At 42.7% G+C, this 27,935-nt stretch overlaps 1 protein-coding gene across 1 annotated transcript; it reads right to left on the minus strand.

The window, feature by feature from the left end:
- Window positions 1-663: 663 nt before the first annotated feature.
- On the minus strand, window positions 664-7,120 carry metrnla (meteorin like, glial cell differentiation regulator a). The gene is made up of 4 exons (XM_063471970.1): window positions 6,785-7,120; window positions 4,717-5,105; window positions 1,633-1,692; window positions 664-1,492 (listed from the first exon to the last, which is right to left on the minus strand). Exons 1-4 carry the CDS (start codon window positions 6,880-6,882, stop codon window positions 1,182-1,184), a joined length of 858 nt encoding a protein of 285 aa, XP_063328040.1. The 5' UTR covers window positions 6,883-7,120; the 3' UTR covers window positions 664-1,181.
- Window positions 7,121-27,935: the final 20,815 nt, after the last annotated feature.

Here is a 27,935-nt window from a genome sequence, read left to right on the forward strand (position 1 = left end):
CAGCCACCCCATCACCACAGGAACCAGTGCAGAGGAATCCACCCCAACTCTCTGATATCAATCTCTCTGTACCCCTGGCAGAGAGTCTCAGCTCAAGACTGAGGTGAAGAGGCTAATGCACATCGTATGACTGTGTTTTCATTCCAATGGAGAATCAGGTGAAAATGAAACTCTTAACATCTTTGTGAATATTGTTTGACCTACTTTGACCAACCATGTTTCTTCAAAATTGCAGCATTTAGGCTTAGAGCACTATTGTGTCCCTAAATTAGGTTCATTAGGGCCAAAATGATTGAATATTATGAGTATTATTTTATAATAATTTGGTTTATAACTTTTTTTTAAAGATTAGATATTGATACACTTCTTTAAATAAAAAAAAAAAAGTCTTCACTATTTTGTTTTCTCACATGTTGCTTTGCTTTTCATTCCTTTGTGTTTTGTACCTCCAGGCCACCATAGTTTTATCTAAAATATAAAATTAGAAATAAAAGCTTAAGTTAAATCATGAGTCAACAAAGTAGTTAAATAATTATCTTCCGATTACTAATACTTTTGTCTAAAATCTGCCACAACACCCACTTTAATACACACACTGCTTTGCACATCTGTATACATGAAGAGTATGCAAACATCACACATGTAAGCATGCACATGGGAATAAAAGTTTTTATTCTTCTCAGTGGCAAAAAAAACAAACAAAAAAAACTTTTTGGTTTCTTTTTTTTAACAATTGTACAACCTGAAAAAAATAACTCAGGTTTTAAACTGCAATAAGTTTTTAAACAAAATAAGAGTCTTTCATTTTATACATCTGTCATAGGAAATAAATTCAGAACTGTACATCAAGTTTTTTTTGTTTTTGTTTTGATTTTGAACAAAGCACACAAAGCTTCAAAATGTACAATATTCATTCACATTTTATACACATAAAAACCAAATGGGGTCTGCTACATTTAAAAGTTTGCGATTCCTCGTGCGTGAGAAAGGCGGTCTGAACACATTCCACGTTGCATCACCGGCGTTCGGCTAGCACGCTGCTTGGCAACATCCAGCAGCTCCAGCCATTGTCTCCAAAGAGTCACGGCGCAGCAGGAGAGGAGAGGGGCTCTGGGCCACTGGGCCAGTCTCCTCAGTTACTGAGGGCTTGTTCCATCTCCAAATGTGGGCAGATGACCTGCTCAGTTAGTGTCCACGTGACAGGGGTTGGTGCCCTGCTGCTGTGCTTCATGATACAACCGCAGGAAGTCTTTGTAGCGTGGGGCGCAGCCCATCCAGGCTTCCCCAAACCTCACGGCCCCAGTGAACAGAAACTCCCCCTCACCGGACCTCACCCCACACTGAAGGGGCATTTTGATACGGCCAGTCCAGCTCCGTACCCTCACACCCCCAGATACAAAGACCTGGGTTTTCTGTCTGTAAAGGCGACTGATCTCCACAGTGACAGATGAGTGCTCCTCCTGATCCACCTTCCTAATGCTGCCTCGTGCCACTGGAAAAACCGAGCAGGAAGATGGGATTTAGAGACTGGTAACAGCAATATTTCAAACTGTGGTGTTTGTATTGGACATCGACGCCAACCATGCAGCAGCAGGAAGCAGGAAGCCTATAATTCTTCAAAACAGCACTTACCAAAGTCACTTGTGCAGACAGCTAGAAGCACTTCAGTGTCACTGCAGGGCTGACAGGACGCTATGTGGAAATAAAGAAAGAGGGTGGATGAGTTCAGAGAAAAATGGTGTGCAAAAAAAAAAAAAAAAAAAAAAAAAAACTGCACAAAATGCATGTGGCGTGATAAAAATCATGTTAACAGGCCCACAGATTTCCAGTAAACACACATCTGTGGCCGTGTTTGAGTAAGTGTTCCTCACATACACACAATTAGGGTCACAGTCATTTCCATCCTGACAAATGAATATTTATTTAGAAATGAGAGACCAGGGTTCAGCTGAGCTCAGAGTTATATACCAGACAGAGGCACGCTGCTGATAGTAAGCACAACTCAAAAAGCTAAGTGTGTGTGTGTGTGTGTGTGTGTGTGTGTGTGTGTGTGTGCGCATGTCTAATGCTCCTGGGAGCTGTTCAGTCAGCTTCCCTTGCCAAAACAGGAACCCCTTGACACCCCATGACAAACAAGGACCAGATGACGGGTATAAGAACAGTAAAACTAGTAGAGGTTACATCTGACCTGAGCTCTCACAGCACTCCAGCAGGCCTACTTAGACTGCAACTATAACATCAAGGGGGGCTTACAAAGAAAGCCCGCCTTCAGAAGAAGCAAACAGAGGATAGATTTTGCCTGTTTCGTGCACATCTTGCATTACACAGGCACAGGACAATTAATGTGCAGGTAATTTAGTTTCCAAAAAGAAAAAGTGAATTAAATACAATAGCCCACATCAATTATTTAAAAGTCTGCTCCAGGCACCATTTCACCTTTGATTGGGGTCTGCATAGCAGCAACTCAGCCTGCCCCCTCCTCCAGACTGTTTTATAGCAGTAGAAAGGGCCCTTAATGAGAGCAGTCAACTCCGTGATTAGTTGACTCAGGTGGTCCTGTGGCTGGCCTAACCAGAATGCCTTTATTAACCCCTAGACCTGCTTTGGTTTTCCTTAGTAGTACTCTGAAGCAGGTGGGGTTAGGAGGAGGAGTGGGAGCAAAAAGAGGACCGTCTAGTCAGCAGTGGGTTGAGGGTGAGGAAGGAGCAGTCGTCTGACCACAAAATAAGAAGAATGTTTAAAAAATGTTAACTCAGGTGGGCCCGGTGCACTGGAAAGCACCCTAATTTGCACAACCAGTCATAAAACTGAGCATAAATATTAATTTGGTGTGTGCAATTACATCTAATAAGACTTCTTGCCAAAGCGGTGATGTTCACCCTTGGTCATATTTAGGAGCGCAGCTTAACCTTATTTTTAGCTTTTAGCTGGCTTGTCTGATGATGGGTGTACAGAGGTGAGGGATCTTTGAGGTCAGCTAGTGTAGCAACACAAGGCACTGCGACATCACTAAAGAGGGCTCAAGGGTCAAACAGCCACAAGCTTGGATGGCTTAGTAGCAGCTGGAGAGCCAAGACTATAGAGAGGCCAACCTCGCCCAGAGCAGAGTGCAAACTTACTTTGAAGTGAGCCTGCGTACTGCCATAGCATCAGGCAGAGCACCGAGGCCTAAACCCTGCAGTGTTTTTTTTCCTCTTTTTTTTTTTTATGTTTTTCTCCAAGGAAGTCAAACATGAAATAGAACCGCAGGAATGGGCTGAGAACCGAGTCAGCATCTCTTTCTGGCCCTCTGCACATGCAGCGCCACTCTGATCAGAACCACTTCACAGGAGCACAGAGGGATGAGGGATGGGAGGAGTGGTAAAGGAGGGAGTGGAGGGGCACATTAGAGTGTCCCTGAAACATCTGGGACCAGATGCATTCCACTGTAATGGAGCACAACTTGCTAATACCGCTCAGCAGAGACGAAACCCACTTCAAACGACTAGGAGGGGGGGGGGGGGGTAATATGAAGGGGAGAGGAACGAAAAGGAAAAATACAAGAATGATAAATAGGCAAGAAAGAAAATTAAGAAGTAGGAAATAGTGAGACTGAGGACAGGAAAAGGGAGAATAAGTCAAGCGAGCTGAAAGGGAGGTTAAGGGAGTGACAGCAAGGGAAATACAAGCCTATATGGTCCTAGAAGTTCCTCCCAACATCTGGTTGGAGATACATTCCAATTTGATGGTGAGCAACTCAATCCCAGCACAGTAGGTCAGAGAGAAGAGGAAAGGAAGAAACAAGAAAAAGAAGGAGGAGGAGCAGCAGCAATCAATCTGTGACTCCAGGCTTCAGATGACACGAGACCAATGTCTTTGTGAATCATCCCAGCGCTATCTCAGGCCACATTACAGCAGCAGATTATACTACAGAGCTGAGCCGAGCGAGCTAATGTGGTCAAAACAACTCCTACTCTACGTTTAACCCTCTCTCTGTCTGTTTCTGTCTGCTGTGCCAGATAATGACGCAGGATGTGAATATGTGAACCCAGAGAGCCGTAAAAACAGATGTGGGCCTGATACTACTCATATTTTGCTTTAGGTGGAAGAGAAGGAAAAAAAAAAACATAGCTGCACAGCTTGAAAATGTGCAGGTTTGGCAGGTACGCAGCGTGAAAATACACGGCTGTTTTTCCATTGGAGGCCCTCTGTTTGACTGTGCCCCACCACACACAAGCCAGGCAAAAAAAGAAGAAGAAGAAAAAAGAAAACAATAGAAGCTTACAGTGCGACGTTCAAGTCAAATCAAGTCAGAATGTATGTAAAATGAGCTGAGAGGTGAACGTTTTATCCCGAAAAACTAAAGTTTAAAAGCCGATTTTGACCTTTTAATCCTCACAGTGAAAATGTGAGTTTGACAAGAAAAATACCCTCCCCCCCAAAAAAATCCTTAATGTAAACACAATGCTACTAGAAAAAAAAGTCCTTGGCTGTAGTATTTGCAGTGTGCTCAAGCAAATGTTAAGTTTCCTACTATTAGAGTCCAACTTAATAAAGGTTTCCACCAGTAGATGGCTGCATTTAGTGCTCGGTGCGCACCACAGGGACAGAGCACAAAGGAACTCAGTTCTAGAGGGAATCTAAAGTAAGCCCTTTAAGGCCTTTATAGGAGCTACACAGATCAAAGAAGAAGCAGTTTTCAGGGGTATCACTAAAGATGTCAAAGATGCGTCTTACCACCGAGCAAGTGCGGACCCGCCTTGTGCCTGTCGCTGACCAGCTCGTACTGGAACGCCGTAATCCGCCGACTGATGTCCATGTGGGGGACAGCCTCAATAAAGAGCGCCCCTTCCTGAATGCCGAAGCAGTGCACCTTGCCCTGAGCCTGGTCCTGCTCAGGCAGCAGTAACCTCAGCTTGCCGTTGCGGTCCAGGTAGATGTTGGTGCCGCTGGACTCGGCGGAGGGTTTAATGCAGACAGAGAGCCGAGCAGCGGCGGGAGAGACCATGTTGGGTCGGAGGTTGACGATGATGGCCCCTGTGGGATAAAGCCACTCCAGAGAGCCTTGAGAGCAACGTAGGTACACCTGCTCCACATCCCTGGTGTGGCCTTCATGGGTCAGGCCGCTGGATAAAGAAAGGAAAAAAGGCACAACATATCAAACAAGCTGCAATAAAAGTGGCATTTCTCTGGAAAGCTTTAATTTTTTTCAACCCCCCTTTACCCAAATAAAGAATAAAGAGACTTATTCACTAATCTAAAAATGATTTTGGGGGCATTTATAGCCTGAATTAACTGACCAAGTTGAAGACCTCTGGCAGACCCAAAGGACATTAAACCACATTCCTCCTGAAGCATTATTAAGGCCGTGCGCAAGACTGGCTGCATGACCAGTCACGAGCCAGAGCAGCCAAAATGACCTCAGCTCCCAACACACACTCCCCGTACCGCATTGTTCCGCCCAGCGCTTTGGCAAAACGCACCACTGGCAAGCTGCCTTTGGGAAGGGTTTGGAGGCAGAAATGGATGAATGGAGGGACACAGGGGCTTCTGGGCAGACAACAGCAGCAACAGTAGCTGGGACTGCAGCATGCAAGTGCAAATGCAGGTCACGCACCGAACCTCCCCTTGCTTTCAAGCCACCAAAGAGACTGGAAGAGACTTGTCCGGGCAGCACTTCGGCCTCTGGCGCCAGCATGACCAAATGACTCCCTCCAGAACTTAATGCCTGGTCGGGATTTGAAAACTCCGGCTCTGTCAGTCATTCTGTGGCAAAGCCTGAGGCAGGAAGCCATCAGCAGTCTTACCAGCATACGCATGCCAAGCTAGCGGTTTGACTCCGGAGGAGAAACGCCCAGTTTCCTGAAAATGAGATGCTGAAATTCAAAATTTGCCATAGATCTCAAAAGGAACCCACGGCACATGCTGAGCATATGCCTCTGCAGCCCCATAACCAGGCTCTCCTCAGCATGCCTCTAATTAAGTCCTTTCTAACTTCATCACTTCTGCAGGCAATTAAAGGAGATTAGTCAAGAGTCTGCCTAATGAACAACAGATTATTGGTGGAAAGCTCAAAAGTATGGGCAGCCCCTCCTGACTGCAGGATGATGAAAAAAACAACAACAAAAAAACAAAAACCACACTTATTTAAGGCGCAGCTCTGAACTGCAAAACAGATTTCAGCAGATGTTTGATGGGAGGTGAAACTTTCCAGTGCACGCTTCATTTCCTGATGTTTATCAATCATACATCTCTGTGTGGCTACCTTTAATATTTTGAGCCTATGAGTGTGTGCATATGTCCCACACACACACTTTTTTTGAGGAGGGGAATAAAACATAAGTAAAAAAGATAAATAAATAAAATAAAAAAGGGGATTTGTGTGTGGGATGTCATAAACATGTTATTTTTATACTCCAAAGTACTCCCATCATGTTATTAAAATCTGTGGTTGAACCATCGTGTCATTCATATGTCCAAAACAACCCCAAACACACGTGTCTCTGACATTACTACATTTTTCACACACAAAAAATTACGGTAGTTTCTTAACTTATATCACAAACTACACAAATCTTTTATTTCCTACAGCCAACATAGGGGCTAGCTTTGTTTTAATTTATCGTCTAACCCTGCCGCCTGCTTCCCACATCGCCGCGGCGTCTTGAGTTTCAGTCACAGTCATTTCAGGTCGCCACCAGCAGCTTTCATGTTTGCTCACATCCTCGCTTTTTCTTATTTAGCAGTTTAGTTTGACGTTCAAAATACATTCAGTTAAAAGAAAAAAAAAGTCTGTAGACCTCACCTGCCCTTCCAGCTGCACTGGTCGCTTGAGTATTGGCAGAAAGAAATCCTAAAGAGAAGGAAAAGCGGCAGCAAGGAGGCCAGCATCGGGGTGAGCATGTTTATCTCGCCTCACTTAGCCTCCTCTTGAGTGAAACTACGATAAAGTCCACCGCCGTCTCTCCAGCTGCATAGCGTTTCCATGTGCCACGGTCCGCTCCGTGCGCTCCCCGGGGTTTCTTCTTTTATTCTCGGAAAGTTCAGGGGATTAAAAGCGCTTTCCCCTTCAAACACACACACTCGCTCAGTAGCTCCGCGCAGCGCTGACAGCCCTCCGTAAAATGTGGAGCGAGTTCAGCTCCGAGTCTGCCTCAGCAGCCCTGATTGCGCTCTACGTCACACCCGAGCGCTCTGTGTCTGTTGCGTTCAGGGGCCTCATCTCAGGCTCCGATTTTAGACTTTCGAAATTTTGCGACTTTGTGTCCTTCCAAATATTAAAGTTGGTTGAATTTTAGTACGTTATCTGTTGTAAATGCGCCATAATTAATGATATATGGTATATCAAATGATTGATCTTGGTGGCGGTAGCTGGCATAGCTGAAGAGGGGTTATTTGTGACAGAAGCATAGCAGCAAGAGTGAAAGGAGACCTGCTGTTATGTGTGGTTTGGAGACGGTGGCGCTTACAAGAAGTCAAGAGGCCAAGCTGGATGTGGATCTGGGATAGTTTGGACATGGTCATAGGAGGTTCGTGGATGTAGTGAAGGAGGATATGCACAGGATTGTTGTGAGAGAGGAGAATGCTAAGAAAGGGCGAGATGGGGGCAGACGATTTGTTGTGGTGACCCCTCAAGGAAGCAGCTGAAAAAAATAGCTATCACCAGAAGATTTTTTTTAACAGGTTGGGTTGTAGTCAGTTGTCTAAACACAGATCATTTTCTCCGAGGGGAGACAATCCTATTCTGTGACTGAAAACACCAGAATGTTTTAAAGAATAAGTATATGGTTAATATCGAATTCTTGATATGATTGCAGATTGGAGTTAAGGTAACTTGCTTAAAACTGGGTAATATAATCATGTCAAACAATCCCCAGTATCCCTGTTATTTTCTGCTAATGTCTTCTGGTTAGTTGCTCGACTCATGTGAAAGTTCCGACAGCACTTGAAAGTTGCATAAAACTTGTGTAGAAACCACAGCAGCTCCGCTGTTACAACACTTTGACATTCGTCGAATATTTCAACAGAATACACTTTATTTATTTTTGTAAGAAATCAGTCTATACGAGGTCTTTTATATCCCTCATATAAAGTGTTTTATAGTTCTGTGGGTATCTGTCTCTATGAACAGAAATACTATTGTTTCCCGATGCTGGAGCCGCAAAGTTCCCTGTCAAATAATGAGATCTTAGTGCAATGAGGGTAAAGAGGAAAGAGGTAAGGAAGTAAAGTGGCAGGTATTCCTGGCAGTGTCCTTTCAAAGGAAAGGTGCATAGACTCAATTACCTAAAAGTGGTATGTTGGCAATACTGGCATGCTGGTGAAACTCTAGTATTATAATGGTTTAAAAAAATCCCCATAGTCTCTCTTTGTAAGTCAAATTAAGTTTAGCCAGTTGCATTCTTGCCTTTAGCTTTGCCATATACTTTTATAGCAACCATCAATTGTACATTATACTGAGATCTGAGGGCCAAAAAAAGGGCTGACTATCAGCTGTGGTTTCATGGTCTGGCTGGAGCTCTGCAGACATCTGCAAATACTGGCCACATGAAGGAGTTAATTAATCAAAGTCAAGTACTGGTCAAGTAAAAACAAATTTGCATGTTTCTTTATGGGAAGTAATGATGGTATTATCCATTATGTCTGTTAATAATGTCACAGGGGCTCTGCAATTTAAATTTATCCTGTAATAGTTTTCTTTCCCCCCTCTTTCAGATGAGAGGGATTCTGGAAGGGGAGGGTGGGGAGACCATGGCAAAGACCTCACCACCATGTTTGTGTTCTTGGTGCCTTTTCAAACATCCATCCATTCATCAATCTTTTTCCATTTATTCAATTAAGGGGGATTAGCTGAAGTTGCTGTTGCAGGGCTGTCTTTTGAAACATCTTTATTTAAATTATCTGACAAATCATGTGACTTGCTGCGTGTTTAAACCCACTCATGTGTGAGGTTTGTGCTTTGTACTGACAGTAGCTACAGCCATCATTAATATAAAGTCTCTGGCCCCAGACAGCTCTCGGGGACTTCAGATCTATTTTGGCTGTTGATTTGTGACTTGTAACATCATAGTTTACACGTAGCTCTGTTTGCGAGTACAGCAAGAGGAACTTGACGATCTTTGGGGTCGGTTACAGCATCAGTAAACATAAACTTTTCATTGCTCTAGTAGTGGATCCTACGCAACGACTTCTTATGAAAAAGTTGTTTTGTATCTGGAAGCCATTTGACATGGGAAAGAAACCTGTCTGACAAGGAAAACCAGCGCAGTTTGTAACTGCTATTTTTTTCCTTTCTGCTTTCTTGGGATTTTAAATTGGTTGTGGCTGCGGTGATGATTGACACATCTGCGTTTCTGACCTGACATGCAGGGCATGTCCTAGCTTGGGCAACTCAGAGTCCCCTGCAAACCTCAGAAGGATGTGCTGATAGGACGAGAGTGTAAAGTTGCTGTAACAATAAGGAAAACACAAATCCGCAGCCTTGTTCCAGGCATTGTGCAACTTTTTTTGTTTTGTTTGTGTAGTAAGGATAAGAAGCCTGGCTGGTGTGTGTGTTTGTGTGTATGGGTGGGTGCATGCAAGTCTGTATGATCTGCTTTTTGTGTTATCTTTGCCACTGCACTTCTCGATGAGGTAACAGAAACACAAGACGTGCCCAGGCAAGACAGGAGGATCAATCACAATAGTACCTGCACTGATACATCACAGACACACAGTGTAATTACAAATAATGACCTTGCTTAAATTTAATTAGTGCGTTAAACCTAATTTGTACTAGTCTTTTAAGTATATGCCCTCACACTGAGTTATCACGTGCTACATGTTTCATTTAATGAGAAAGGAAGAGCTCTGCTGTGGTGAGTGTAACATCTATCCGTTTAGCAGTGTTGTGGTTATTACAGTCATTATGTTTGTGTTGTGTTTAAACTTTGGTTCTTGAGAATGTGTGATGTGGTTTCCAGTGTTTGTGCAGCAGAGATCAGTGCTAAGGTTTAGCTCGCAACAGACCCCCAGTGGTCCAGTAGTTGTACAGTTTGTGGAGGACAGAGATCCAAAAACGGGGATTTTTATCACCGGACTCCTGTCTCTCATATCTGTCTTTTTTATTTAAGTCAGACATTATGACATTGCCACACATTGTTAGGCACAATTCAGTAGTACCGGTCTGATAGCACAGATTCAACAAATTGCTGGAAACTTTCCTCAGATGGTCCATTTTGATATAACAGTGTCACACAGTTGCCCCAGATTTCAATCCACCACATCCCAAAGGTGCTCTCTTATAGATTGGCATATGTTGACTGTGGAGGACTTTTGAGTCATTGTCATCCTAAAGAAACCAGTTTGAAAAGATTCGAGCTTTGTGACATGGCTTGTTATCCTGCTGGAAGCTGCCATCTGATGATGTGTACACTGTGGTCATATAGGGATGGACATCATCAGCAGCAATACTCATGTATTCTGTGGTGTTTAAACAATGCCCAGGCCCTTAACCGTTGATAAATGCAGGATTGATTTATCCTTTCTTGTAGTTTGTGCCAAATTCTGAATGTTGCAGCAGAAATCAACACTCATCAGACCAGGCACTGTTGTTCCTGTCTTCCCTGATCCAAGTTTGGCGAGCTTGTGTGAACTGTGGCTTCAGTTTTCTGTTTTTTAGCTGACAGCAGTAGCACCCAGTGTGGTGTAGCCCGTCTGCTTTGAGGATCAATGTTTTCTGCATTCAGAAATGCTCTTCTGGACACCTTGGTTGTTACGAGTGGTTATTTGAGTTATTGCTCTCCTCTCATCTCTGTCGTCAACAGGGCATTTTTAACCCAGAGAATTGCCCTTCACTGTATAGTTTCTCTTTTCTGGAGTATTCTCTGTAAACCCTATAGATGCTTGTGTCACAAAATACCAGCAGATCAGCAGTTTGTGAAATACCAGCCCATCTGGCACAAACAACTTAAATTACCTTATTTCCCCATTCTGATGTTTGAATGTCAGTCCCTCATCATAACCATGTCTATATGCTTAAATGCACTGAGTTCCTGTCATGTGATTGGCTTATATTTCCACCCCACAAATATTTGAACAAGTGTGGTCAATGAGTAATTGTGCATGCTGGTTTCAGTTTACCAATAACAGGCCACTTTCAAAACTACATCATCATTTGTATGAGCATTTTCACAAATTTTATGTTTGAAACAATAAAATTATATGAAACTACAGCCATACCTACCTGGTAGTCAGGTTAGACTGACTAAGTGTTAAAGAAGGGATTTATCTTATTATTGCCTTGACTTTGTTATTGCAGTTGCTTGCTCTCTTGCTGCCAGTGTTTGTTATTTTCTCTTCGGCCACAGAATCAAGGAAGCAGGCTTAGCTCTCACTCTCCACCTGTCAGAAGTCTCAGTAGTGCTGGTGGTGTTGGGGGGAGGCAAATCATGAGTCTGAAAAACAAAAAAGCTAATCATACGGTGTGCTCTTACCGTTGTTTTTTAGACTGAAACTTGGCAGAGAAGCCCTGATGTTCAACAGAGAGGCACTGAAGTGGATCGTAAATTAAAGGATTAAGTGAGTTTGGTAAATATGTGCTATATAGCCTGGGATAGTGAGCTAGAGAATCAGTGGAGTTTCGGGAGTTAGTCGGGGGAGTTTTGAGGGGGAAGGGTTTGGTTTTTTTGTCAAGCCTGTTGTCCCAAACTCTTGCTGAACATGGCTTATTCCTTTAGGCAGCCTCCAGGTGAAAAAGCAGTCATAAAGTAGATTAGGCTGCTGACAGGATGTGATTTATATATGTGTGTGTGTGTCCTATTCAACTCTTAGTTTGTCTTTAATGGTTTCACTTTGGTAAAGCAAGAAATCAGACTTGTCTGCAATAAACTAACTCTCTAACAGTTGTTAAGAGAACCATTTTTTTAGTAAGTACGGAGGATGATGAATAAACTTATTGTTCACTGTGCTGCAAAAACTAAAACCTCCTAAACAGACCTATTGTTGTCTGTGGCATTTTCCTCTCTGGGTTTATTTATCCGAAGTTTGTCTGGAGTTCATTTTCAACAGCCTTCCCCTGAGTGTTAAACCAGTTTGATGAACACACTGCTGCTCTTTTTCCAAGCTAGTCTCAACCTGTTTTATTGAGGCTACTATCTTAGCCAGACACACGGTAAACCGCAGTCACATAGCCATGTCCGATATCTTGTGGTATGCGCAAGCAGATTGGAAGGTGCTGATAGCATCAACAGGCCGTCTGCCTGTCATCATCCCTCTCTGGCTCTCTTCCAGATTGTCGCATTCCTCTCAGTAAACAGGAACCCTGTCATTTTGAAGTGCCGGTCATATCTGAGGACTGACATGGTGTTCGTCTCTCTACCAACACCTTACATCATTTTGTCAGTCCTAATAACTTCCTTCAATGATGTTGTTCTTCCCCACAGTGCAGTTCCCACATGTCATCAGCACTGGTCAGTGGTTGAACTGTCGATGGTAAAATCCAGTCGGTGTGAGAGCGTGTGGGAGGATAGTGACATATTTGAAGTATGCAGCAACTGGAGCATCTCACTCAAAATTCCCTGAAAGTTTTGCAAGGCAGCACAGACAAAGCCATGCTTTTGATTCACTCCCAATGATGATGTATAGGTCATGTGTATGTGCTTGAGGGGGAAATAGAGGGAAGAGAAAAGCAGGGAAAAGGCTCAACACAGTGACATTGTCAAGTCCATGCAAATCAGCCAGTGATGCCTCCAAGCTGTTCTCATCACTTTCAGCTGTCAGCACCTTTATAATCTCTGCAGCACAGAGAGACCTGAGCAACCACAGCACTAAGGGTGCATAAGAAGATTGTGGGGGACATTCTTGTAAAAGTAGCAGCACAGACAAAGGGGAACTTAACTCTTCTAGCTTCAGATTTCACAGAAATCAAATATGGATGAGTCCTAAGTGTGCAGTCAGCCATTTTACAACCAAGTTTGGCAGCGAAACCCCAGAATCCACTGTATAAGTGTATGTTTAAATCACCTTTTCTCCATCACAGGCAAGACGACTTCCGCTCACCAGATTAGCCTCAGTGATCGGATTCTCATGGCTTCCTCTGGCCCACATCCCTCCTTCTTCTTCATGGCCCTGTGGCATGAGAGCTTCCTTGATGGGTGCGCTCATTCTTCGATTTGCATGATCAGTCCAGGATGCTGGGCACAAAAAGCTTCAGCCTTTAGGCTCGCTGATGCTAGGTGACAGCCATGATAGACTCAGGAACTGTGGGGGTGGGAGGGAAGAAGCAAGATCGCCTTCTTTTGTAATTCCTAAGTTCTCTGGCTCACACAAGGAGATCGGCTCTTTCTGTCTATACCCGCATACTCTGGCATCGTTCCTGGGCAGCGCCTAATCCTTAAGTCTCTTGGAGTTTCTGCAGCACATTCTAAGATTGGAGTAATATTGATTTCATAAAGGCCAGTACAGCAAAACAGATTTTTTTTTTATTGGAATTTTAACATCACATGTCTGCTTTGTGCAGTCAGAGATGCAGCGATCTGACAGTGCAGATGAGGTTTAGTGAAACTCCCTGGGTATTGTTGATTGATGGTTGTTGAAGTTATGTTTTTGGTTTAGGCTTTCTTTTTTATACTTAGAGAATGCGATCTTTGAGGAGATGCCTCCTGGCTTTTGCCATGTGGTTTAGGGTGAAAAGTGAACAAAGACAACTTAACCATGCACACACTTGCTGATTTGCTTTTTGAAGCCGTGTATAAACAAAAGAAAGCCAGCTACAGCTACAGTGATGAAAATGATTAGGTGCAGTTACTCAAGTACTGCAAATGACCTAACACTAGAGAGATATAATGTAGTTCTTACTGTAACACATGTATTTGACAGCTTTATTTACATTAGCATTTGCACACAGGCACCGCAGCCCTGAATTTCTCCAGATGTTACCCTACAGAGGTGCATGTGAGAACACAAACCCCTACACTGAATGGCCTCTAACCTGCCAGCATCCTGGTCCAGAGTGTGTGTAATGTCCAACTGCCCCTATGTGAGAACAGTACAGATACATGTTAGGTAAAGTCACTGCAAGCAAGGGGGCATCCTGCCTCCTGTAGGCTCAATCCAAGCAGCAACCTTGCCTAAACTAAATGCTATAGGTAGTTTCTTCAATTACTATAAAGAGTGACTGTGTCAAAATGGCTTTGATGGCTACATAAACATGAAAGTTATCCAGAGCTGTAGCTACTGGTTAAGACCAGTTAGCAGAACCAGAAGATGTGTCATCATCAGCGGATGAGTGTAGAATACATATTGACTAACAGCCAATCAAGACGTCCTGTCATGGGTAAAATACAAAAGCATAAGCTGGATTCGCTTGTTGGGTGTTACAGCAAGTTCACATGAGTAGTCCACTTCATAACCTGCAATCAATCTTAATTTCACTAACAGCGTATTAAAACTGTAGACTGTGTATGTTGGTGGTTAGTTAAGTCCCATCTTTAAGCCTCAGTTTCAACAGTTTATGAGTATCTTGGTGTTCTGAAACTGGATGTGATGAGTGAGGGACAGATCTGATTAAAACCGAGGTATACTTTATGCTCATACAGGGTCACATAATCTCAGAATTTACATAATATATCATGTTTTATTCAGTAAGATTTGATGGTAGCACCTGAGACTATGAACTCACCATGGAAGTATTACCAAAGGTCACAAATCAAGTGAAGAACTGGGTCATTTAATCTTTAGCTTCACTTTTCAGATCGGACAACATGTCCATCTTTTGTAACAGTCTATGAGAACTTTTTGTGCTAATCAGGTTTTATACACTATATTCCCAAATGTATTCGGTCACCAATCCAAATAATTGCATTTGTTCTTTCAATCGCTTCCATGGCCCAGGTGTCAAATACATACGCATGCAGAGCTCACTTTCAGGACCTCATTGAATTCAAGAATGGTGCCGTGATGGGATTCCAACAAGTCCAGTTGTGAAATTTCCTCACTACTAAATATTCCACAGTCAACTGTTTGTGGAATTATAAAAAAGCGGAAGTAAAAATGGAAGTGTTTTGGGAACGTCAGCAAGTCATCCATGAAATGGTAGACCTCTGTGCATAGTGCAAAGTCCACAGAGGTCGCCAGCTTTCTGCTGAGTCAGTCCGTTCTAAACTTCATGTGGCCTTTAGATTATCTCAACAATAGTCCATAGAGAGCTTCATGAAATGGGTTCCCATGGCTGAGCAGCTGCATCCAAGCCTTGCATCACCAAGTGCAGTGGTGTAAAGCATGCCGCCACTGGACTCTAGAGCAGTGGAGATGTGTTCTCTGGAGTAACGACTTATGCTTCTCTGTCTGGCAATCCGATGGATGAGTCTGGGTTTGGTGGTTGCCAGGAGAGCGGTACTTGTCTGACTGTGCCAAGCGTAAAATTTGGTGAAGGGGGGGATTATGGTGTGGGGTTGTTTTTCAGGAGTTGGGCACGGCCTCTTAGTTCCAGTGAAAGGAATTCTAAATGTCTTAGCATGCCAAGACATTTTGGACAATTTCATGCTCCCAACTTTGTGGGAACAGTTTGGGAGACAGTTTGGGGATGGCCTCTTTCTGTTTCAACATGACAGCGCACCAGTGCACAAAAAAGGCCCATAAGGACACAGATGAGCGTGTTTGGTGTGAACTTGACTGGCTTGCACAATGTCCTGACCTCAACCTGATAAAACACCTTTGAGATGAATTAGAGCAGAGACTGTGTGCCAGGCCTTCTTGTCTAATATCAGCATCTGACATCACAAATGTGCTTCTGGAAGAATGTTCAAAAAGTCCCATAAACACACTCGTTGTGAAAAGCCTTCGCAGAAGAGTTGAAGCAGTTATAGCTGCAAAAGGTGGACAGATATCAAAGCCTATGGATTAAGAATTAAGTGTCACTCATATGTGTGTGAAAGCAGATGAGCGAATACTTTTGGCAATATAGTGTATCTAATGAAAGTTGCACTTCACCAGTACTTACACATTGCAGATTTTTTTACGGTCAGCATCTCTTTTAGACTCTAATAAGTGTGTGTGTAGGGGGGGTGCAGCCAGCTGTTGATGCTGAAGTGGCAAATTTTCCTGTATGTGTTCCTGACATGCACACAAATCTGCATTTGTAGAACAGACAACTGAAAAGCTCCTTCTCTGCAGAAAGAACTGTGACCGACTAACGTCTCCCATCACGGGCTAGATTTTCTAAAGTCTTAAAACAAAATAAGTAGGAAGTGCGTTTCCTCTCAGACCACTTTAGTTACATTATGCTGAAAGGTTATAATGGAAATTTCTTTTGCCCCAAAACCACAAAAACTGCCTTCCTACCCCCGGCTTTAAGCGAAGGATCTGAATTTCTTCCACCGCTACACAGCCCACGCTGCCGTCCAATAGGCCCAGCTCTTTCAGCACAATTATGATCACATAACAAGCTTGTGAATTTACAAAGGGAAGGAGACTGAGAAGGGGAAATGTAGAAGAGGAGAACAGTTAGTCTATTGTGTTTATCCACATGCACAGTTATATACAGTATTAGCACATGGTTTGCCTGGAGAAAGAGCCATCAAGCTGTAGAACAAAACAATCAGTCAAGTGTTAGGATAAACTAAGTATGACGGCTCCTAATGGAAACTCTGCCTTGTCGACTTGTTCTTTTTCTTCACTGCCATCGGAACAAGAGCTGGAATTTCAGAAAGAGAGGAGTTCAGACAGCGGCGTGGTCAACTATGAAGGTGCTACTCGTTCATTTGCTGATTCATCATAGCCAGTGTGATGACAAGACTCGATAGCTAAGGGTTAGGAAATACAGAGTCTAAGAACCTGAAGGCTGAAGTGGAAAATAAAGACAGTATCCTTTTTCCTCCAGGGTATGCCCCTATGATGTATTTATATGGGCAGCAATTCTAGGCTATTCCACCAGCTATAGCTTGCAGAGCTTTTTTAGTGCGCTCATAAGTTCACTTTTAAAGATAATTATGAGGCTACAGGCATATATACCCATATTTATACATTCAGCTCAAAGTAGTTCAGTAAATATAATGTACTTATACAGTAGCTGGGCAGTTTATTTTGGTACATTTGTGCAATATATGCTCTATTTCTAATGCTTGATGAGATTATACTTAGACAAAGCGTTAAAATATTTCAGCCCTCTGTTTGTAATACTGTATTTTTCAATATTGTAAGATCTTTTCTTTGCAGTATAAAGCGCCTTGTGTTGAATGTTGTTGGAAATTGGGGCTACATAAATAAAACTGAGTTGAATTGTTTCCTGAAACTGCAGTTTATTAGCTCAGAGGAGGGTCAATAAGGAGGGCATTGCCTCATTTATTTTGTTCTTCCTGACTTGTGTTGCAAAACTGTCATCACTCCAGCAGCCCTGCAAAAGTGAAACCGACGTCTGTTCTAAAGGAAATGCCACTTATTAAATTTAAAAGTGTGAAAAAGTGGTACGCACTACTTTTTTCTTTTTCTTTTTTTTTAACGTTTCTAGTATCGAGTGTGCTTGTTGTCCCAGCGTATAAAATGACCACATTTCATCACAGTCTTGTTTTTGGTTCGCTGTTTTGATGGATAGTCTTTCTCTCTTTTTGCAATACTTCAAGCTGTTGCTAAATACTTCGACCTCTCTGTTGTTTCATCGTGTCATGTGAAACAAAAACAACACAGGCACGCCAGGACCTGAAGCGTGGCATTAATGAAGAGCACAGACCAACATTCAAATAACCTGTTAGGTCTGTATCTTGTTCCATTCAACCTGAGGTCATGTCAGGACTCCTGCCAACAGAGCCTGTAATGAAACCATGAGACATTTTGAGAAGAGAGGGTACTCATAGAGCACAAATAGAAAGGGTCTGCTGGTAAGAAACTAACTTCTGACATCCCCAGAAAAAGGCATCTAGAAACAGTTTATTATTCTCCTTTCAAACAGGTATATGTCATGCATAAATGATTATGCTGGAAGCCTCCGCAGGAATGCACAGATACGTTTTAAGTCGCCTTCAAGGGCACCAGAACGATTAAACTCGCCCTGAATTAGTCTGAGGTTTTGCTGAAAGGTCCACATTAAGATATTTTAGGGTTTAAGCAGGTGGTGCAGAATGTAGCGAGAGTATTAATCTATGTATTTAGTAACCTGGATGAAGTTGAAAGGGGCTGATGTGCTGACTGAGTGGAACAAGGAGGCTGTTTCTGTCAGATCAGCTGCAGGATCAGCTGAGGGATCATGGGAGCCGAGCATGGAGGCTGTGCTTTGTGACCTTATTATTGTGCTTTGCTGTAGTCTGCCCTCTACTCCGCTCTCTGCCCACCCGGCTTAGCCGTGCTAAGTAGGCTCAGTGTCTTGCACGCACACACACAAACAGACATCTTTAGCATCGCAGGGCTGAATCAGCAAGTTGTCCGGCCGGTTTGTGCATTTGACGCACACACCTGTAGCACTTAGCCTGCCTCACGCATATTCAAAGCAGGCACACTCCATGCACACTTCCAAGGTCACATGACCCAGCACACAGACACGCTTCAGCAGGTCACACGTATGGATGCATATCAGAGATGCTGAAAGCAGAGGAAAACAAAGTGAAAACACATTTTTGATGGAGGCAGATAAAATATCTGAGGCACTCACTGCTATTAAATTCATAATAGTTGATTTCAAAAAAATTTCAAGTTAACAAGTACCCCCTCAGCTGAACATCAACTGCAGCCGCTCTTTACACGTCGATCGCTCTAGCCCTTTGCTGAATATACCCCCATGTGAAGGAGTTCACTTTGTTGCCCTACCAGACACCTGTTGAAACACGGGAGACTCCGTCATGATGAGACACGCATCTACGCAGGTGATTCACAACCAGCTGAAAGAGCTGCAGCAGGTGACACACACACACCTTCACAAAGGAGGCATGAGCAGAGCACAGCGTGTGGAACAGATCACTAAATCAATGAGTCCACGACACAAAAGGCTGCGTCTTCTTCACCATCTGCAGTAAATCAAACAGCAGATGTTTATACACAACGTCTGTAAAATATTGAAAAAATTGTGAAATAATACTGTTTTTTCTTTACTAGCATTTTGTGTGCCTAAAGCCAAATCTGGACGGTTTTCTAAAGTGACAACGGGATTCAGTGCGAGATTAAACATGCTCTCACACCTGTGTGACGCAGCGCGCAGCCCAGACTGTAATCAGAGTTAAGCAGCTTTGAGTCCCCCATCCATTCCAACCATATGATCAAAAAAAAATCCCGGGATATGTCTGCAAACAAAGCAAGCGATTCAGCGGTGGGCTCGCTCCGCACCTCAACCCCATCCCACTCTCATCTTGCCAAGCCTCAGATCCACCAGCAGCCCGTGGAGCTATACTCCTCACAATGGGCCCATTGTATGAGCTGAGGTAACACCATAATTGTTCCCATTCAGGTGAAAGACACACCCACTTTTGACTCCTAGTGACATTTTGAGAGGTTTGTGGCTTCCACTGATGTTGCATTATTCAGATACAATGAGCTAAAACGTGGGTGGCTCACACACCTCGAGCTGCGGCTGGAGCCTCGCTAAGCTGCCATTTGTTATGTTTTTTTCATGTGTAAAGCCTAGGTCTTGACCACAGGGTCTGCAGAGCTGCAGCGGCAGATTTAATAACATCCTGACATTTCCATGAAGTGGATCCGTGGTGAAAGACAAGTCTGTTGGAAAAGTTTAATAATTCCTTGCTGCCAATCTAAAACCCCGAATGAGAAATAATTTGTCCACTTAGATGAGATTGCCAAAAAGCAGGCCAGTCTAACTACATTAATAAACATACTGAAACAAGCACATTTGCAGTGTGTTCTTAGAGACTGTGTTTCTCTTTTTTCATTTTATTCTTTTCCTCTCTTCTCTTATCTCCTCTTATCGCGAAGCTTTATTGAACGACAGTAGTATCAGACCCCTCGTCCTCCTCACAAGCCTGGACGCTTCCTGGGGATATAAATCGCAACCATGGGCCCTCAGCAGGGAGGGACCACTGAGAAGGAAACAGTATGGAAGCTTGGGTGTTTCCAGCTGGCCGGTTTCCGAGCGTTCGTTGAGTCTAACGCAGGCTGGCGAGGAGCTTCCCTGCCTTTCATCTGTTTAGGAAACATCTGGAGTCATCTGCCGGTTGAATGAAAGTATACACGCGTATGCCTGTGTGTGTTTGTGTCATTCAGGACTCTTGCCAGAAATGTTATCTTTGTGTAAAGATTAACCTTGCTGTCCAGAAAATAAATTAAGGAAACTGGTGAATTGCCAAAAAGATATTTGTGCTTTGACATCATCTCCAGTGTACAAATTCTTGCTCAACATCAGCAAGTAGTTTACGATCAGTCCCCTCCTCATTACTCACCGAAGGGCGGTTCAGAATGGAATACATGCTGTCAGAAAAACACACTTGTTGTTCAATCCTCCCATTTTTATGTTTTTTAACTCGTCTGAGACAACACTGCAGAAGAATCTGAGGTGCAAATCAAGAGCAATTACTAGTGCGAGCTGTTGCTGCTCAACAGACTGGATATTTTATCCATGTGAGCAGGTGAGCAGACAAAGCCGGTGGTGGTGCAGCGTGTCTCTCCACGCCTGAGCTGAGACATCGGGGTTAGATGTGTTGACAGATGCAGACAGAGGATAGGGTCAGGAGTCACACCTGTCGGTAAAACACCTCTTTCTGTGCGCCAAAGAACTGGCACTGTGAAAAAAAAAAACCCCAGCGCACACTCATAGCAGTTCAAACCTTAAGGGCAACAACTGCTGTCTGCACACAGAAATGTTAAATTGCTCTTAATGATAATACTGTAAGTAGACAATGCAAAGCATAAAGCTCTTTCTCTTTATTTTAAATAAGGACAAACTTCATCCAACATGTCATTTCAAGAACACCATGCATTTAATTTGCCTTCAGAGCACCGGTTTCACAGCATTCTCCCCAGTTAATGGAAGAATATTTAATTCTTTCTTTTGAAACTAACACATGAAAATCATTAAGCGGTTAAATGTTGGTTTTTTTTTTTTATTACAGAACCACAACAGCAGCGCATAAGAATATTATACAGCCAGGAGATAACAGGCGTGCTTCTCAGACATAACAATCCAAACATTTTCACGGATGACTTTTTTGTTCCATGTTATTTGTTACAGACTAGGTGTGCAGGGAAGAGCAAGGCCGTGTTTGGACTGCTAAAAGGATGTTCAGGTCTGGCTGCAGCAATGCTAAGGGATGTGATTTTTGGGAGTATTGCAGAGGATGTTTTGCCTCCTGTGTGGTGACTCCTGACCTCCACCTTCCTCTCTCCTAACCTGCTTCACCTCTGTCCTATTGTAGCTCTTATCAAATAGCTGAATGTTGTACATACATCCAGTCCAGTAGCACATACAGGAGATAACACAGCAGCCTGTTTTTGTTCTGATGTGTGTTTAGTGAGTCATTAGACCACGTGAACGGAGTCTATCCTCATAGAGTGTTCTCTGCCACCATCCAAATGTTCCACCTATCCCTTTCTCCACCCCGATCATCACCTGTTTGTTCTTTCTTGCAGCTCCTGTGTTTGAGTGTTTTGGTAGTGCTACGTGATTACCCTGCCCGCTAACACAACACGGTGTTGTCCAGAGTGTGCACTGTGGGCCCTGCTGATCACACTCCACTGAGTTGCGCTTGTACGGCCTCTCATCTTTGCTAACTCACACTGACATGGTCCTTTGATGTCACGAGGAGCAGAGCAGACCTCGGACAGTCCCAACAAAAGCAACGTGATCCAGGGCTGATGTGTCCAAGCATGCCTGCAGTCACCAGCCGACAATGAACCAGGACAGCAGGGCTCCGCTTTGCAACCTCTGTGTTTACCTAAGAATGAACCTGCATGCTGTCTGTGCTGAACTTGACATCTGAATGATCTGAGGAGAGATGGTGCAGAACAGAATGTGTGACAGCGTGAAGATTTAGCCTATTTTTTGCAATTTCTTGGGGATAGAGAGGGGAACTAACACACCTTGCTAGTGTTTGGTTGGACCTACTTTTGCCTTCAGGACTGTTATGACAAAGATTCAGTAATGTGCTGGAAACATTCCTCGGAATTTTGGGCCCATAAATTTTTTAAACTTGACAGAATCATGCAGCTGCTATAGATATAGAAGATTTTCTCTTTGTTTACTGTTAACGGGGGGGTGACCCTGTACGGTCTTCTGCTACTGTAGCCCATCCGCTTCAAGGTGTTGTGTGCTCTTCTGCTTACCTTGGTTCTAAAGACTGGGTCTTTTTCAGCTCAAAGCAGTCTGGCCATTCTCACCTGAGAACTCCAGAGAACTTCCACTCATTTTGTCCCATTCACATTCTCTGGTAGTGTTGGAAAAGTTTTTGAAACAAGCCAACAATCATGCTTCCTTAAAAGCCATTTAAATCACCTTTCTTCCCCATTCTGCTGTTTTGTTTGAACGTAAATGCCTAAATGCACTGAGGGACTGCCATCTGATTGGCTGTTTAGACATTTGTTTTAATGAGCAGCTCATGGCCTATTAATGACCGAATTTCCCAAATCTATCTAATAATGTGCTTTTGTATGAATTCATTTATTTCCTTTCAATTTTAACTGTACCTCTGATGATATAAATTTCAGCTGGATTACTAAAGTTCCCCATCAATAACCTAACAGGCTGCAGCTATTTCTTTTGTAAGTGACAGCCCACTCATTTGCACAGTAAAGCAGAAATACATTAGTAGGAGCTACATTGGGTGAAAAAAGTATATTTATGGAGGTAAATGCTAAGATAAAATGATACATCCTTACAGTTATTTATAGTTTTATTTATAATCGCATTAAATTGCATATTATTGAATTAAATTACTACTTTCTTTATTAGTTTGTTATCACAAGTATATATATATTTAGATTTTGGTAGTTTCAGTTCTTTATATCCTCTTTGAAGTCATGTAAGTCAAACTCATGTACATCACTCTTGCATATGAAGAAAATCTGCATGCACAGACCATATATACAGGAGACCAGCAGTTTTCATTGTTAGTGCTTATTATGGTGGTCTTAAAGTTGAAAACTTTACTTTTTTCTGTTTTTGGTTAGAAGGTATAACCAACTTTTACCTGTATCTTCACATCTCTGAACACACTTTGGACACATGAAATAACCAAAGTTCACCTCAAACAGTATTCAGACACAAAGGAGGAACCTCATGTGGCAAGTAAGACGTACTATTTGTTATCTTGACATTCCAGTCTGTGTTTTGTGTCTTATGTGTGTTTACATTCACTAAGGTATGCATGAACGAGGCAAGTTAGAACGACTCAAAGTCTCCCGAACGCCTTGATCTGGACTCAAGGTCTAGTGTATCAGTTTTCCCTCCTGGAAAGTATGCGGGAGTAACGCCTTTGTCTTGTGTCTGGGACCATTTGGGCACAAGGACATACATTATCCAGCCAGTGCTAATGATCTGACTTTCAAGGTTTCTGGCAACATATGCTCCAAGAAAAGCTTTAGCCCAGTCTCACGTGTGAAAGGGAAATTGTTGACACAAAGTTTCTCGAAGACATCACCACATATTTACCATCTTTTTCCCACGTGTGCCATATAATTCTTTGACATCTCTGTAATTTATGAATGCATGCTAGGTCAACTGGTGATTCTAAATAGGTTGGTGTAGGAATAAAGCGCTGTATGAATGCATGGTTTAAAAAGTGCTTTGAGTGGTCAGTAAGACTGGGAAAGTGCTGTATAAATGCCAGTCCATTTCCATTTCCATAAAGAAGCTTTTCATATTCCCTTCACATTTAACAGAGCTGTGGTTCTGTGTACTGCTTGTGATTCACAGGTTCAGAGGAGGAGAGGTTGTGGCTGGGAGGACTGTAACCACCCTTAGTATGAATTATTCCTTGGGACAAATTTTCCAGCAACTCTATAGGGGAAGTACAGCTTCCAGTGGTTTTTTCCTCTCTCTCTCTCACTTTACTATTTTTCCCTCCTGCATGGGATCGTGCCAAACACCGAGCAGAATAACAACTTCTTTAACACCTGCACAAAACGCTTCCCTGTTTGTCTTTAAAGTTTACACCCGTGCGAGCATGCAAATGATATACCAACTCCAAACAGAACCCAAGAATTACCTCAGCGAGGAGCAACGCAGCATATCCCCTCCAGTACATCTGGTTCACTTTAGCTTCAGCATCAACAAGTGCTTCGACCGGCACAGTGCCGCTGCATGCTTTCTCTCCCTCATACGCAGAGAGAGAGAGAAAGGGAGAGAAAGCACGTATGAATCATGAAGGATGATGTGCTACAAAGCTCTGAAAGCACTTCAACTAATGTATATTTCATGAGGTATTAGATGCCGTATTATTCATGATGCTCTGCTTTGCTGTTGTGTTTGGGAGACAGAGAGCTTAACAATGGATTCATGGCATGGCGGTGGAGCATTAGAATATATATGGTCCACAAAAGCCCACAGCCACCTTTTATTCCCCACAGGAATCCATTCATAGTTGTTCTGAGCGATTTTCCGTGGAGGAATTTGTGTTAATCACTCTGTGGAATTTCTCGATCTCAAAAAGTGACTCAGGTTCGAGAGAAAGACAAAACCGAGGCGAGGAGATGAGAAAGAATTGGAAACAGTGGGTGTAGTTGTGTTCTCTTGAAGATGCTATAGCAGGATAAAACTTTATGTGGCGGAGCGGAATCAAACCTCCTTCAGAGGCCACGATGTGTTGTGGATTATTATCTTTCAACATCAAATATGGGTCTGGAACTTGGTATAGACAAACCTTGCCCAGATGCTTTATATGTTCATGAGGAAAAAAACACACACTCACTGAACCACCTTAACATTGACCTAAGCCCATCTATAAAACTATGCTCTCTGTGTCGTGAACAATGCTCCCTTTGTTCCCCATGTGAAGACTGGAAAATGAAGGCGACCGCAGTCTCTTGCTGTAAATCATTAGAAACAGACAGGGGTCACAGGTTTTGGCTGTAGTTTATAACAGCTATGCTTACTTAGTAACACCCCTTGAGCGATCTCTTTTAAGTTGGCTGGTGATTTCCTCAGAGCTGAGCGCAGGTAGCTTGGCATGTCAAAGGTATTTAAGCTCGCAAAATAGCTCTCTGTGGAGAATTCAAAACCATGCTGCCACACAACTTCTGACTATTTTAGGAGAAAATCTGCTCAAGGAAGGTATTTCTGGAATATGTTAACATTTTTAAAACATCTGCACAATTCTACCATCGCTTCTCTCCCATTGTCTCAGGAATTCTTTATAGAAGTTTCTCTAAATTAGGCCTGAATTGGATTCAAGAATGAATCAAAAGTCTATGATTGAAGGTCGAGGTCAGTGAGACCTGACAAAATTACATGCCTGCTATGACTAAATATATAAATTAAAGAATTCACACAAATATCTAACAGGAAACCACAATGTCAGTGACGCAGTAGCTCATCCGCCTCATGCTGCTACTGCTTACAGGTGATTGTTATGTGTGATGCACAAAAAGAAAGTGATACATTTCCTTGTAAATGCTTGGTTGCATTTGCACCAACTAATGAAAATGAAATGTGTTGAGAACAACCAGTGTTACCTTGACCTTGATTAAATTTAGAGTCGTGCAGGAGGAGAAGCGATTCTGGCAAATTGTGGACGGAAGGAAAAAGGTCGCCTCGCCATGGCATGAGCTCATCGGTCGTTTAGCTTGATGATCTAAAAATGAAAAAAGTGCTATTTTTATGCAGCAGGATACCAATTTTAACTGGCATGAAAAAAATGACCCTATTACTACAGTACTGGCAGATCTAAAGCATTTAATGGCCATGCTCCGAGTTATTAACCCCTCATGTGCCTGGGAGCTTGGTTAGATTGCTGAATGGGACTTTGCTGGGTATCCTGTGATATCACATGGTAAATAATGGACAGCAGGCCTTTGCCATTAGAACTCTTAAAATGTATTAAGGGTAGAATGAATGAATTCTGATCAAACTAGAGTGAGGTGATGGTATCCCTTAAAAATTTGTTGTAGATCCACCAAGGTCTTTAAAGTCAACTTAATTCTTTATTGGTTTGTGACAAAAAGTCTTGTACTTTAAAAGCATGATTATTACAAGTGGGATGTATATTGTCAACATATGGAAAGTGTCAGAGAACGATTGAAATATCATGTCACGTTCGACCTCCGACCTCTGCTTCATATTCAATCGTGGCTCAGGAGTTGGCAGTTCGTCTTGTATTCGGAAGGTTGCCGGTTCGAGCCCCGGCTCCGACAGTCTCGGTCGTTGTGTCCTTGGGCAAGACACTTCACCCGTTGCCTACTGGTGGTGGTCAGAGGGCCCGGTGGTGCCAGTGTCCGGCAGCCTCGCCTCTGTCAGTGCACCCCAGGGTGGCTGTGGCTACAATGTAGCTTGCCATCACCAGTGTGTGAATGTGTGTGTGGATGACTGAATGTGTAAAGCGCTTTGGGGTCCTTAGGGCCTAAGTAAAGTACTATACAAATACAGGCCATTTACCAATAGATTGATCTTAATGTGATAATAGAGCAATTAAAAACTTATGTTTCTTACTGCCATTATTTATATTAATAACATACAGTCATAGAGGGAACAATTCCAAGCACCTTCACTATTACTTTGGATCTCTGTCCTCTTCTTCGAGGTCAGATAAGATCAAACTTTCATAAAATATCTCTTTTAGCTTTAAAACTATGCTTAAAAAGTCTAGTGCCTTTGTTTGTATCCAATATATCCAAATAGGTCAAATATCACATTTGACCTCTGACCTCACTACTACTTTTTAAATATTTAATCTTCTGCAGGAAATACACTACTATACACTTCAAGAGAGTGACAGTGAGCTGTCATGGTGAGGTTTGTGCTCTCGGAGTGCTTCTTGTCTTTTTTTTTTTTTTTAAATTTAACTATGTTGTGGATTATTTAAATTTCTTTCTGTGAAGCTCTTGGGTACACACCTTGGACCTGTGGATTGGCCTTTGTTGCTGCTCCACGATTTAGAATTTGAAGCTTCTTTTGCAGCAACGTCCATGTCTGAAGCACTGCCTTCTAAATAAATCTCTCCGTGTCTTCACCGATTACCTTATACGAGTCTGGGCAGATATGGATATAAACTGCAGCTTGACTGGTTGGAGGAGGCATAAAATCGCTAGAGGGGGGTAACTGAGGTTTTGAGGCTTAATTCTCTTTAAAGAAGTTGAAATATGTTTTCCTAAATTAACATCAATAATAGGCCCACTTGTATGTGACCAAGATTCCCAACAGAATTATTACCCAACTGCAGTTATGCAAAGCGCGATAGCATCTTTTCAGCTCAGTTTTTCATTTTCTAGCCCACAGCTTTACAGTTTTCTTTGAGTCCCACTGCTCAGCGAGTGTTGTTTTTGGCCCCAGTCAGGCAGTTACTCTGGCAAAAAAAAAAAGCTTTACAAGTGCATAGCACACACAGTGCCATGCACCAAAAGGCTGAAAAAGTCTGGTGAAATATGTGAAGACCAAAAACACTCCTACAGGGAAAATTATTGGAAATGCAGTGATGCCGATAAATTATTTGCATTTGTACTTGCAAAGATCTGCAGTGATACATTCAAACCTGAGACAGAAATATATGTAAACTCACCTCGGTCTATTGGTGCTGTTTTATTTTAAAACAGTCATTCTCAGTACTCTCAGTAAACATTTAACTGTTGTTTCAGGGAGTTTTGTATCTAATAAGATGTGAAGGACACAGAACAGATCTTCACATATAAATACTTTCTTTCTTTTTTTATCATCCTGTTATTTAGTGTATCTGTGTTAAAATATGGCAAGAACTTGTGAGTCCCATTTTTTTAAAGTAGACAGTTGGGAGATTAACATCCAGAATGAGGAAAATAAATGAGCTTCACAGGATGGCACAGGAGGGAAAAGTAACATTAAGGGGAGCAAGAGGCAGTGGCAGTAAGAGAAATAATAAAAG

The sequence above is a fragment of the Pelmatolapia mariae genome, linkage group LG4, assembly GCF_036321145.2.
Source record: "Pelmatolapia mariae isolate MD_Pm_ZW linkage group LG4, Pm_UMD_F_2, whole genome shotgun sequence".
In the NCBI taxonomy this organism is placed as follows: Eukaryota; Metazoa; Chordata; class Actinopteri; order Cichliformes; family Cichlidae; genus Pelmatolapia; species Pelmatolapia mariae.

Coding starts and splice junctions, on each gene's coding strand:
- metrnla (XM_063471970.1), bottom strand. CDS start 6,882: ATGCTCACCCCGATGCTGGCCTCCTTGCTGCCGCTTTTCCTTCTCTTT. Junction 1,693..4,716: donor GGGTCCGCACTTGCTCGGTG/GTAAGACGCATC, acceptor ATTTCCACATAG/CGTCCTGTCAGCCCTGCAGT. Junction 1,493..1,632: donor TGTCTGCACAAGTGACTTTG/GTAAGTGCTGTT, acceptor CGGTTTTTCCAG/TGGCACGAGGCAGCATTAGG.